Raw genomic sequence first — 14,256 nt, 5'->3', positions numbered from 1 at the left:
GCGTAGGTATAACGTTAAAATCACACTAGTTTGCAAACCCATCGCCATCTATCAATTAAAATTAATGAAATATTCCCTAAATTGGTATTTAGTACTCGCATTAGATAGTATGCATTTGTTACATTCTATGTTTTTCTTTATCCTCAGATCATCAAGGATTTCAAGGTAAACATTTTGATCTAAATTTAAACTTCGATATCTTTCACACGAAACGACGCGTAAAGAGAATGTTAATAAGTTCCGAGATTGATTCTAAACGAGATCGCAATTTTAGCGTCGGTATAAACGCTGCATGAAAATTAAACTAAGATGGCGACAATAAATTTGCGTGGGAAATGCAAACGTGTGATGTACCAATAAAAGTACAGTCGCGCATACTTGTGGCTGTTTTCATTGAGATTAGCATTTTGTTAACACCTGTACAGGTGTACCTCTCAATAAATCGCGATGCAGTTAACATTTTGATCTCACTGTGAATGTCAGAGTTTATTGCAGTACATTGACACTGAGAGCTAGTACACCTGTAATTTATACGTAGCGTACCTACTTTATTTCGTTGTCGAGTAATGTAGTTTCCTTGTTAGTAGGGCTGCCATTTCGAATTTCGCCAAACCCGGACAAATATTTAAAAAAACCCGGACATTTGGCGTAAATCGCATTTTTTCCCCGGACGAGTCCGATTTTTTTGTTTAACTAAACAAGATCAAATTTTTAATATTACCATATTACTTAAATTCAATGAGGTCCTTCCTTAAATGAAAAGTCAGGGCCGTCTCTAGCTCATGTAATACCTAGTATTGAAAGATTGTGACTTAATGTATTTCGAAGGTCATAATTAAGAAAGCTCATATGGAAACTAGGAGTTGCCTTCTTGATAGGTTAGACAAAAAATTTTGAAAAATACAAACAACTGCAAAGTGAAGTCGCCGCGAGCGCAGCGAGCGCGAAAATTTTTGAGTTTTGGGTCACTAAAGCACCTAAACTTGTATAATAAAAAAATCCGCAAAGTGGAGAAGCCGCAAGCGAAGCGAGCGCAAAATTTTTGAGTTTTGGGACACTTCGACTTCTGCATTATTAGGCGCCCGGGTTATTCGCATACCCAGGCACCATAGGTTAAGATGGCCCTATGAAAAATGTCCGGGTTTTCCCCGGAATTTTCTTGAAACCCCGCCCGGACGGCCCCCGGACGGCCTCCAAACGAGGACAAATCCGGGGAAACCCGGACGGATGGCAGCCCTACTTGTTAGTGTAGCTTGAATATCATATCAATGTTAATACGTAACATAAAATGCTAGATGTTTGTCGCGGTCTTAGCCGCGTTCCGAAGAAAGTGAAGTATACTGATGTACATGGTACAATACTGTAATTTTTCATCAAAATTGGCAATAGTTTTTGTGGGACAGAGAAATTCTTACAATCGATATGATTGTGATTAAAGATACTTTCTGATAGTTTAGGTTCACTATAGGCTTCAACCTAGGCTAGGGATTATTATACATGTTCGTCTCCATTATTTCCAGGCAATATCCGCCTATAACTAGTTCTAACATTCGGCGGGCGTACAAGAACGAGTTTGCTGAGCTGTACACCGAGTACCGGGCTCTGTATAACCGCGTGGCGCAAGTGGCGGCGCTGTTTACAAGGCTCGAAGCTGAACTTAATCGTGCCCAGCCGCTGTCGCCGCATCATCAGGTAGTTATTTAACTTTTATGGCCATATTTGATAATTCATTTCCCTTTCTGTCAACTATGTTAACATTCTAACTGAATGCAGCTGAGAATGGGTTGACCGTTGTTGTAGAGTTGACAGTTGCTGTCAGTCAGTACATTAATAACGGTATTATCCCTAGAAAACTGTCAGTTGTCAACTGATAACAACAGCAGTAGCAATGTACCAGTGTTTTACACGGAGTGACAGCCTATCTGACCTCCTCAACCCAGTTACCCTAGCAATCCGTCATTTTTGAGAATACTGATTGTCAGAGCTTCTGGCTTGTGACTGTCTAGTAAAATTAGAGTGAAAAATATTTCTTTTTATTACGGTTGCAAGTTTGAGGGCTAATTCAATGTTTTAACCCTTCAGTTAGAATCTCATGTTTTGACGAAAACAAGCCACGATAGGTGGGCTTGTGATTAGATTGGATTATTTTTGGAAATAAGATAAAAATACAATACACAGCCTTATCGCACGTTGAGCTGTTTATGTATTTGAAATAATTACTGAAACGACCACAATATTGCCTGCGTTTTCCTCAAAGGTCGTAATCAAAGCTACCTGCAGGGCATTCCCAATCACAGTTATTTTATGCATGGGTAAATTCTCCGCAGCATTATATTAAAATTAATATACCTACTATAAATTTCCGAGAAACGCTCAATATCTTTCGCCATGATTACGGAAATTCATTAAATATTGAAACAAGTATTACAAAATTACGTGATCTATTGAGAGTACGATAATTTAGCAATTATCTACTATATTTCTATGAAGTAGCGATAAAATGGCATTATCATATCTTTTACTAGATAATTTGAATACAGATATGAATGACTCAAAATTAATTTAATTCCGTGACGTCTATATTTTCTACAATTATTGTAAGCTTTTAACCAATCACGTGACGGCATTACTGATAAAAGAGTTGTGGAAAACAATAGGCGGAGTGTAGCAATTAAAACCAGAAAGTTTCGAAAACAGTAGAAGGATGTAGAAAGATCTAGAAGTTTTTTATCTTTTATACAATTAATTGATGATTAGAGATAATATAGTATGTGCACTGCTTGTTAGTAAATATGCATTTACAAAATGATCAGATATGCATTTATAGTCATAGGCTACTGTTCATAAATATCTAATACTAATACTGTTCGAAAATCTGGGTCATTCTTATGTTCTACGAATGATAAGAGTTTTGTACTCATGGCAACTTATTATAAAACGTGGTTTTATAAAGCACCGGGTAACTACTAGGCTAAGAGAGCATAAACTTTATTTGTTTGCTTGTTTTAAGGCCACGTTTTATAATAAGGTAGGATGATGATTATTTTAATTCTGTGTGGTTGTATTATAACCTTTATGTACCTAGTTCTAATATATATTTTCTGTATCGTAGAGTATAGAGCAGCGCATCGTGGACGAGTACCGGCGCGTGAACAACGACCCGGCGTACAAGCAGCAGCGGCGGCGCGTCAACTACCTGCACCGCAAGCTCACTCACATCAAGCGTATGGTTTATCAGTATGATCAACTGGTGAGTATCCTTAACTATCCCTTTTTCTATCCAACTATCCTTCACTGAGGATAAACAGAAACAACTATGTCTTGTGACTTAGGCCCAAATTCACTCATCATCATCTTCCTAGCCTTTTCCCAACTATGTTGGGGTCGGCTTCCAGTCTAACCGGATGCGGAGTACCAGTGTTTTACAAGAAGCAACTGCCTATCTGACCTCTCCAACCCAGTTACTCGGGCAACCCAATACCCCCCTGGTCAATCTGGAGGAAGGAAAGAGGAGGAGAAAGGAAATCTCGTATCGTCATTTGCAAATGCAGCCGGAATTTAAGGCCGTTAGAGTAATTATACACAGAAAAATATGAGCATTTTTATAGGGAGGTTAATGATAAACAGCGTATGTGTTGGCAAAGTTACGCGAATAGTTTGAGCATCTGCACATCAGGAACAAAAAAAAATCTTGTTGTTCTCCATGTTCTATTGCTTATATTATATAGTCTTTAGGTCATTACCTATTAGTTCTTGAAAACTTATCCACTGAGGTCAATAAACAATAGGACTGATTGATTGACCTGAAGTCAATCACCAGTACCTAGTATAGTTTCTGTGCTGATAACAGAAATTGGGTGAATGCGCTAGACAGCTGATGTTTATCTGTGTTATCAGTATAAACAGTTATTCCCCTTTGCAATACCTAGTTCATTGCATTCTAGTATTCATTATCCCTTGATAAATCTTCGGGGCTTTTCTTCAATATATGAATAAACGCCAAAGATGGTTTGTATGAATTTGGTGATTTATTTGGATGTTGACTAAAATGTTTTAATAAAAAAAAAAACACTTTTATGAAGTTGTTTACGACGTTTAATCCGTACAATTCAAAAAGAGAACAATAGATTCGGTTTTTATCATACAACCTTCCAGTGAAGGTTTGGTAAAGGTTATTGCAAAGATAAAAAGAACTCAGCCGTTGTTGCATTACCGGATTATAATACTTATAATATTGTAATCAGCTATTTCTTATTTACTTTGAAATTATTATTTTTTAATTGTGACTTTATATATTTTTGTTTATGATATGGTCCTAAATACTTTTTTTTACTCTTCCTGGTCGAAATGATGATAAATGTCAAATGTCACTGTCATCAACCAGCCAGTATTGTCTAAACTAGACCAAAAAGTTTACAACTCACCAGATTGGCCCTTCAATTTAATTTATTTATTTCAAGTCTGTAACGCATTTAAAGGACTACGGAAACATACCAGTAAGTGATTGTAATGTCACCGTAGATCGATACGTTTGTATGTTTAGGAAAATGTGTTGTTCAGTAGATAAATTATATTATTTATAAATCGATATCTCTGTCTCAACGTCAATTGACTGATATCGGATATCAATAACAATATGAACGATTGAATTTGTTAAGTTTTTTTGGTTATTGGTTTTTGACCATTGGACCAGATTATGATGTTAAAAAAATGCGTCCATAGTTTTAAAGCCACCTGAAATTGCAACAAGCTTATCACAATCTATTGTTATCGATATCTCACAGTCCGAACGTGCGACGTTTAGTATACGGAATTAGTGATAAGACGTGTGAAATTATATTATGTAAAATAGTTTTTTTTTACCTTCGAACTTTATGCATGAGTTTTACTATTTTTAAATTCTGAAATGAATCGTAGATTGTTATCGAATGTTAGAGTTGAAATGTTTGGTGAAACTTTATAGTTTTGTCTTCTAAATTTTACCCTGATGATAAATGAATAAAGATTGTTGTATTAATGTGTTGTTTTTTGTTTACAGCGAAACTTAAAACCAGATCGTGTTTCGACCGCGAGCACAACGCAAGCGTACTGACACTCGAGTTTCTCGCCGCCCGCCGCTCGCTGCCTTTAGTACCGACGTATAACTAACACGCCTACACAAAACATCTCAACAGGTCATAGACATTTGTATTATAAGATCTATAGTTTTTATACGAGTCAGTGTCTCCCGTTTAGTGACAGAGTTAAGCTTTTTATATATATAACGTTAGGCCTTCTATGTACTCTTAACGGTCATGTTAAAGCGCTGACTGCTAAACGTTTTATCACAAGGATTTTGAATAGCGATGTTGCCTTATGATATTTGCTGGAGACGATAATCTGTGATCGATGTATGGTACCTTCTTATTCTGATATGCAGTATATGAAAACATCATCAATTAAAATAGTGTTCAGGACTTGTTCCAACTGCATTGGTTCCTTCGATCATAAGTCCTTATTGATAAGGATGCGATTATCGTCTCTCAAAAATGTTCTGAGGCCGTATATCGATGATTTGTATGTAGTTCTTGTCTTGTGGCAGGTTTTCTACTGTTGAGTATCTTATTAAAATTGACTTTTTATTTTTTTATCGGGTGAGCATGAATGTGCATTTTGGAATCCAGTCTCTGAGAAGAGTGAGATTCAAAATGTTATTTATCTTCGTGTACACCCTAAGAGCGTTTCTTCAATTAGTTGAATCTTAATAATTATTTTCGTTTGACGTTTCTGCAAACGAGGAAAAAACTCCAATAAATATGTATGATTCATGCCAATCAACAATTTGTTGTCATTGGAATACTAAACGTCTAACAAATGACCTCTACGCGGGACGAAAATGAAAGTAAGCGTTTCGTTCTCTGATTGAATAAACGCCTGTTAATGAACTTGTAGTTTGAGTTATATGTTTTGTATTAGTGCATCACTGATGCATACGGTAGCCTGCCAACTTGGCAAGACAAACACTAGTTGTGACCACACATGGTTAAGGTAATTATTGTTCTGTTTTTAGTCATTCTCATTGTAGTTAATAAATACAAAATATTAAGTTACATAATAGTATATTAAGTTTCATTGTTCTTCCATTAATTTTAACAGAGCGATACCTTGACCATCTGATTAAACAGAGCGATATTCGCTGTAACTGATGTGAGTTCCCATACTGAATAAATCTTATTCAATACTTTGTAATACAACATGTATCATAATTATTCTTCTTTTCGGACCTAACATTGTTTCTCGCTTTTGTAACGAAGTGCAAATTTTATCAGATTTTTACTTAGTTTTAAACAGAAGAGAAACAAATAAGGTCTCCTATAACTACTGTCCTTATTTGCCATTGTCATTGATTCTATTTTGACAATTGCAACCTTACTCCGTCGTCAATCGAATGGCGTGAATCTATTCCCCATATCGAAGACTTAACTGGTTGATTTTTATATTGTAAATAGCATATTATGTATATTAAAATTTAAATTATCAAGTATATAATAGTCCAATTAGATATATGTTCGTCCACATTTAATTCCAGTCGAAAATTATTGCCGTCTAATGTTATTGTTGTCCAAATGAATTTTGCTTATACTGTATGCTGAATTATTTTACTATTTCTCTTGTAACAAGGTCAAAGTGTAAATAATTTTATGTCGCAGAGAATGACGCCGTACTGAGCGACAATTCGTAGAAGTCAATTTGATCGACTATTGGCCTTCAATAACAATTATATTGCCCTTTTTATCTATACTAATTAGCCCAATATCGTCCCTTTCGCTTCTAAACAATCCATCCATATTTTAATGTTGGACGTTCATTTTATTTTATTTGTCTTGCCCGGCTTGCATGTTGTACATAGTAGTATCTTATAAAAGAAATTTATTCACGTTCTTGTTAAATTTTGTTATGACTAGTGTAATAATTCAGGTTTATTTTCAATATTATATATCATATTTATTAAAGTTTGGCTGTGTCGTGTTATTGCCGCGTAAAGATCTTGTAAATATTGTATGGCTTTAAACTAACTCATCGAATGTCACAAAGTAAACTCTTCCAAGAGTGATGGCTAATGTTTTAGAACAGGTTCGGGGATCACACGACAGAGTTCCAATTGCATAATGAGGTTATAGTGTTTGCCAAATTCGCGGAATAAACGTTTATTTTCTATTGCCAAACATAACGTCTCGAAAGATAGCAACAACCGGCCAGTGTTGGACATCCACTAGAAATAAGAAATTTATCTGGTCCTTTTCGGAAATACCCTCCAGATCACAATAAAGTTCTTAGTAATTTTAGTATACATTACATTCGGGCCAGTCGACAGACATCGGCCAACCTTGAGTACTTACACAATCTGAGGCAAGTTCCATGATGCAAGTGAACATATAATACCTGAGTTCAGTCCCTGGTCCAATGTGTGGGAAGCCGTCTTGCATATTATGTCCTGAAACTAACGTCCATATTTGAAATGATTTAGCGTTAAGTGATTCTGATTTTTATCTTTGAAAGCAAAGTCAGTTGTGCAAGTCCATTACATAAATTCCAAATGCAATTTGTTAAAGTCAACTTAATACGGCATAAGCGTCCTTAAATTTGATGTCATTGTAAAGTTAATTTTCACCTAATGTATACTTCTTTGTTGTTATATGCGTATTATATAGTATATCGCGAACATTGCGTAGGTTTACGAAACCTTGTTAAAGGATAAAGTTACTTCTGTTAGTTTTTTGTCAATTAAAGTGTCAAATCGGCATTAGAATTTCTTTTCATTACATCGTCAATTGTTTTATGTATATAACAGGAACAGTAGATTTTCATTAGTGATGTGAAGTTATTTGGTCAATTCAAACGTAAGTGCCCTTGTGTTGCTCATGATAATAGTTTGTGGTTTATTATCGCTTTTTACTCATTATAATGCTCAATATTGTGGTCATGATATTAGATGATTAAATTTCGCTTTGGGTTTTAATTTATTTCTGTTATTTATTTTAATCAAAAATCACTCATAATAATTTTTCGTCGTTGACAGTCACCATAACAGTATATTTGTTACGAAACGTTATTACAATAAAATGGCCTTCAATGTATAGTATTTATTAGTATTTACAATTCAATGAAATCGTATAGTTATCGAATTAAACATTTATCACGTGTCGTATTGTTAATAGAAATCAGCAACAGAATGTATTATACAAAAGAGTTTATTTCGTATTTTAGCATAGTGTTTGTTGTTGTAATAATAGTTTTCAACAAAAGCACTGTTCGTGACTGTTGGAGGTTATTGGCAAGATATTTGTGCGGGAATTGCTTATCTCTCGTGTAGACGCAGTGACCTTTACAGGTTACAGACGACCTCTCGCCGATAGCGACACTTTCAGACGTCAACTGTTTTCATTATTCATAAGCCAATTCCTGCATTAGTAAACACCTAATCTTTAAAATTTTGCTTGCCTCTAAACGTCATTTATTACAAGTTGAATAATAAACAAAACTCAATTGAAATCGATAGAAACAAACAGTTTAAAATGTTATTGTTACCACTAGTTTAAGCACTGTCGATTGTTTTATTATAATAATTCGTAATAACTATTGAATATAACATGCATTATATTAATTGAATCATTCGTTTATTGATACTTAGTAGATTTCTTCTGTTAATATTTTTCGGGGAGGTTGTTGATTATTGAAGTGGATATTGTGAAAAATGCATTCCATTTGTCAAAACCGTTGATTTAGCACTGTTCATCGGCGCACCTAGTACATGGATAGCGATAAAAGAATGTGAATACTATATTTTTACAGGCAATAAAATGCATAGGAGATACGCAGTCGTAATTCCGTTTTGGATTCAATATGACACTACTGAATAGATCCCGTATTACTGAACGCGTTGTGTCATATTGACGTCTGCATAACGTAGATTAGACCAATATTTACAAATCCCAGACCATTTAAAATAAGATATCCCTTTCTAACGTATTACAATATAATATCTAATTATACTGTCACAAAGGGAGTAATAAAATGTCAAATGTTGCTCGATTGTTACCGATTAAGTTATTATAAAGTTGGACAGAAATATTTGTATTTTGTCATGTTTATACAAAGGAAAAAAATATCTCAATATAATATCATAGTCCATTGTACAGAGTAGAAGATATTTAGTATCTAGTGAGGTCATCTTCTTCTTAAATCCTAGTTAGTGATATATTAGGAGTACTAATTCCCAAATATGTATCATTTTTTGTCGCATGACAAATGCGCCACAATATTTGTCTACTACGTTACTTTCGTTTACGTCTGGATCGCATCTACCTATGAAACTTCAAATCAGGTTGTGTTAACCCCATGTTTCAACCGTAACAATGAATGTGGCCTATTTTATTTAATTCAGTAATATTATGTATGTTATCAAGTGGCATTTTTGTCATGTGCAAACTTAAATATGTTATATTACTTAACATAGCTGATATTATAGCGGCTTAAGGCGGGCGTTACATACATGATGATCCTTACCTTACTTTAATTTTTAGATATAGATCTTTGAGTTTGCGTATTCTGATCAAATGTTATTGTAAATTTGCTGTACAGTAATCAGAGGTCGGCCGCCGCCGCGAGCCCGGGCTCGACATCATCTCGCAAGACTGTCGATTCACCGAACAATTTGAATATTATGTATTATGTCAAATGTAAATAGAGTACGAATTAGACATTTAGACATGTTAAGGGATGTAATCTTAGTGTTTTATTTTTATTAATTGCTATAAAATGTATATGACGGGGAAATTATTATATGAATATAGAATGATGGTTATGGTTGGTGCGAACCTTACGCGCGGCGGCGGCCCCAGCGCTGACTGCGCGATGAAACAATGCTGCGATATTCCTTGTGCCCCTCGAAATATCAGTGCATTATATATGAGTCAAGATGTATAGACGATGCGGTAGTGTTAATGTGTATAGATACGTTTATACAAAGCTCGAGTCGGGCGGACGAGAGATACAGACTTGCCAGCCGGTTCGAGCGAACGACGACTAGCTATGAATCCTGACATCGGCTCACGTTAATTAGCTTATAAATATTTCATCAAAATATAAAATACACAAAAAAAATGGATATAAATTTCTCGACCAAGTACTGGTTGTTTTTAAATTATTAAAATGTAAAAAAAAATTAGAATATAAACAAAGTATAGGTACAATTTATGAATTATACTTTTCTTTTCGGCATTTCATGTAACAGTGGAAGAGACCTAGCTTTTTTGCTACACCGAAATATTTTGTGTAAGTTCGCAACCCATGTTCACTAAGAACATCCAAGCACACTTGTTGAAGCAACCTTACACAATGTCGAATGTTTCTATATATTTTGTGATTTCTTTTGCTCATTGTCCTCTTCCATTGCTTTTTTTTGTTTGTCAACTGTCTAAGTGTATAATATGATTTTGTTAAGGCAGGGTAATGCAGAAATGTGAAGAGGTACTTTTTTAATTTGAATTGATTGCGGATTTGTTTGAATGTTTTAAATTGAGTTACTTTATCCATTCAATGGAATTTGTATTGTTATGAAAGGAGCCAGAGTTTGTTGTTTTTTTTTTTTAATTAAGTCAATTTGAATTTCGATTTAATGAGGCAGCAGATTAGTTTATTATAACTGTCAAGTTACCACAGAAACAATAGTCAGATATAGGCTCTCTTTGGCGTTGCCCTAAATAGTTTTGAAAACTTTGGCAGTGCGCGGACGCTAGCCGTTCGCAGTGCTTATATGGAAGTTTGATAGGTAGTCAGTATTAGATCATGCAATACATGAGCTGAAGAGAGGTTGTGAAGAGTATCGTTATAAAAGGTACCTATTCAAAATCTGGACAAACAGACTAACTTATGTTATACGACAGATAGTGTTGCTGCAATGTGCATTTATGCCATCTTCACTTTAATTTGAATAATGGGATCAGTGCCAAACTTTCTCCTTCTTATTTAGCTCAAAACGATGCAATTGTTAGCATGCTTGATGAAACAGCTAAGTAATTGTTTAGTTAGTCTGCCATTTTGTGAATATTTTGTTTTGATAGTAATATGTAAATCTTTTATAATATATTTGTTTACAATAAATAAATGACAACATTATAAATAAATGAAATTGTATTTTCCATTTAAACTGATGAAAAAAAAAATATAAAAAGAATAATATGCAATGATATCTGATGTTTCATTTTTAGGCTAGTAATAGATTGTCTCCCAAGCAAGTTTTAATTTTCATACAGTTTCTTCCATAATTATTTTTTCAAGTTCTAAGTCAATGAGGGTTTTCTAAAATGGCAATCCACGAGGTGGCAGCATCGAGTCGTCAGGTCCAATAACTGTCAAAGTGCTTATCTTTAGTATGAATAGTGAACGATTTTAGTGTTTTTTTTATTTTATAATTAAAGCACTGCATTATTGTTTTACTATTGCGGTTGAGTAAATAAAAAAAACTAAATCATATTGTGTTAACAAATTTTTCAACAAGCTTTTCCTTAGTACCAGTGACTTTTGCACCTTCTCTCTTAGCTCAATTTTTAGTTCGGAAACCTTATTCTGACCGTAGTCCATAATAAAATCAATAACACTTCCAATATAACAGAATTTCAATAAACAATAAGTTCGGCACCTACAATTCCATACTATTTGACAGCTGTTTGGACCAGACGCATACGTGGCGCCACCCGGTGGCAGAAAAAATTTCAAAAACCCTCATTGAAATAAAATTAATTTATATTTTTATTTATATTATCTTCCAAGTAAAATGGAGCATCCACGTACAACATCACTATATAAAGACATAATTAGTAAATTAATTCAATTTCGTTGAATATTAGTGTTTGAGATGCTTAGAAAAAACATGCAAATTAAATCATAAAGGAAATCTTTATCTCTTATAATACAAAATATTTAGAATTGATTATTATCATTGGAGTATTAAGCATGCGCGGGGCCTACGGCAAAACTAGCCGAGGCCCCTTATAGTTCTCAAAAAGACAACTACCTGAAAAAGAAAATGAGTTCAGGTGTCATTAAACCTAGAATACATAGAATATGACCCAAAGGGCACTTTCATCATCCACTTTAATAACGTGGAAAATGCAGTTATGCCAGGTTCAATACTAATGTGGGGTGCTAAATTGAGAAGTAAGTTGGCTTTCCACAAAGCAGTAGCTGCTCAAGACAGAAAGGCGTAGAAAAGCCTTCTACATTAATCTACATGACCGTTGTCTTCGTGTTGTTACGGGAGACACATTTGATTTTCTGATTAAAGGTAAATAGAAAATTTAAAATTAACTCTATATACATGATTAATTGCTCTGATTAATTCTTCGAATCAAAAGCTAGTACGTAAATAATTTGAAAAAATAAATAGCACGAGACACTCGTCTAGCCCAGCAGATGTTGTATCGGCACCTCTTCTTCGCTTTTCCGGTTCCGGGGGGGTTCCAGTCCAGATATTTTATTTTTAAGTTTGTCTATTTTATTTTTAGTTATGGCAACACATGCTGATGATGCTGATGCCTGTGCCTGCCTGAGTTATGATTTTGTTATTTTGATAATTTTGACAGCTACGATCACGTCAAAATTGACGTTTTAACGTTTCGTTGGCCGTGTTGTTAAAAGTTATAAATAATTGTATGCACTTGGAACGGAACGTATCGTTGCGATAGCGATAGATTGAGTGGTATGGAGAGGGAGAGGCCTATGTCCAGCAGTGGACTGCGATAGGCTGATGATGATGAGTGGTATGGTAGCGACTTTTAAGGCTAAAATCAAAACTTTTAAAATCATTATTTTTTAAAGACATTCATATTTTTATTTAGTAATAGTATTTTTTTCACATGGAATGCTAAAAGCTGTGTATGGAGACAACTTAAAAAATATGATAACTCTGCTGCGGCCAATTGGCCCTAATTCCCTTCTAGTGGAATTAGTTCTTCACTTATTTTGGATTTTTTGACACACACGGTATCACATAAAAAAATTTAGTCGTTTGAAATCGAGATAATAATTCAGATGGGGATTAAATGGAGCTGGTCAATATCACGTCTTGTGTAAAATTCACCATGTGTATTGAAAATTGCAAAATATTTAGGTACAATTTGATTACAAAATATTTTTCCTGTAAAATTGCGCAATGGTATTGTAGGACTCACGGCTCGGCCACGACTATACCGCTGTGGGAAGGGCCGCCTAATAGCAGTAACTTTGTAATGTTCTCTGTTAACTTCGTAGTATGTTTTTTAGTGTTCTGTACCCAAATAAAAAACAGGGACTACTACGACTTCGCGGTCCATTTGTTCGTCCGTCTTTCACCAGGATTTAACTTATGAACTATGATAGCGGCTAAATTTTCTTTGTAGCCACTTTGCCGCTATAATAATAAATTCTGAAAACTAGTGTATTATAAATTTTTAAGGGGGCTCACACACGAATACGTGATTTTTAACCCCCGACGCAAAAACGACGGGGTGTTATAAGTTTGACGTGTCTGTGTGTGTGTGTGTGTGTGTGTGTGTGTGTGTGTGTGTGTGTGTGTGTGTGTATGTGGCATCGTAGCTCCCAAACGGATGATCCGATTGTAATGCGGTTTTTTTTGTTTAAAAGGTATGTCAGTCGGGAGTGTTCTTAGCTATGTTTGGTGGAAATCGGTTCAGGTCTTCAAGGTCATCAGCTCGTTTGCTAGATGTGATAGGAATGTTACACGCTCAGTTTACTTGCAAGTATATGTGGGATCTGAAATTTGAAACACTAATGTCTTTTGGAACCACTGAGCTGGTCTGCTGTTAGGGCACGAAGGTAGGAGACGTAACCCTGAACTGCCTTTTAGTAAACCCATCGAGTTTGGGCTCGTTGAATTTGTCTTGACGAGTTCTCTTCATGTTTCTGATTGACGAGAACCTGATGCTGGAAATGGGATGTGGCGAATGAAACCCTGGAATGCCGGAATGAAACGGATAAACCGATTTATATTTTTGCTGAAGATCTATAATGTCCAAAGGTTAATCTTTATTGTTTCTCAATCTGTGCAATTCTCCCAGAGCCAGTTTGTCATGAGGATTGTTAAACAGCTTCCTTTGGCCGAGATCGCATATAGCGACCCCATCTTAAGATAAAACAAATTAAATGAAAGAAGGAAAAATTAAGGAGCTCCTTTAAAAAGCATGAAATAAAATTAAATTATAAATTTAAAAAAACCCC

At 34.9% G+C, this 14,256-nt stretch overlaps 1 protein-coding gene across 4 annotated transcripts in view; it reads left to right on the top strand.

The window, feature by feature from the left end:
• The window catches only part of Su(tpl) (Suppressor of Triplolethal), a 49,880-nt gene extending 38,652 nt beyond the window's left edge, over positions 1-11,228 (top strand). The window contains exons 11-15 of one of the 4 annotated variants that reach the window (XM_049846591.2): positions 148-165; positions 1,521-1,692; positions 3,113-3,250; positions 4,461-4,496; positions 5,039-11,228. In XM_049846591.2, coding sequence (XP_049702548.1) covers positions 148-165; positions 1,521-1,692; positions 3,113-3,250; positions 4,461-4,496; positions 5,039-5,092 — 418 coding nt within the window. In that variant the 3' untranslated portion in view covers positions 5,093-11,228. The remainder of the gene's footprint in view (positions 1-147; positions 166-1,520; positions 1,693-3,112; positions 3,251-4,460; positions 4,497-5,038) is intronic. The other 3 variants (XM_049846592.2, XM_021331167.3, XM_021331168.3) reach the window with 3 other exon arrangements.
• Positions 11,229-14,256: the final 3,028 nt, after the last annotated feature.

The sequence above is a fragment of the Helicoverpa armigera genome, chromosome 17, assembly GCF_030705265.1.
Source record: "Helicoverpa armigera isolate CAAS_96S chromosome 17, ASM3070526v1, whole genome shotgun sequence".
Lineage (NCBI taxonomy): Eukaryota > Metazoa > Arthropoda > Insecta > Lepidoptera > Noctuidae > Helicoverpa > Helicoverpa armigera.
Note: the sequence above shows the minus strand (reverse complement) of the source record. Positions and strands in the feature narration are given on the sequence as shown.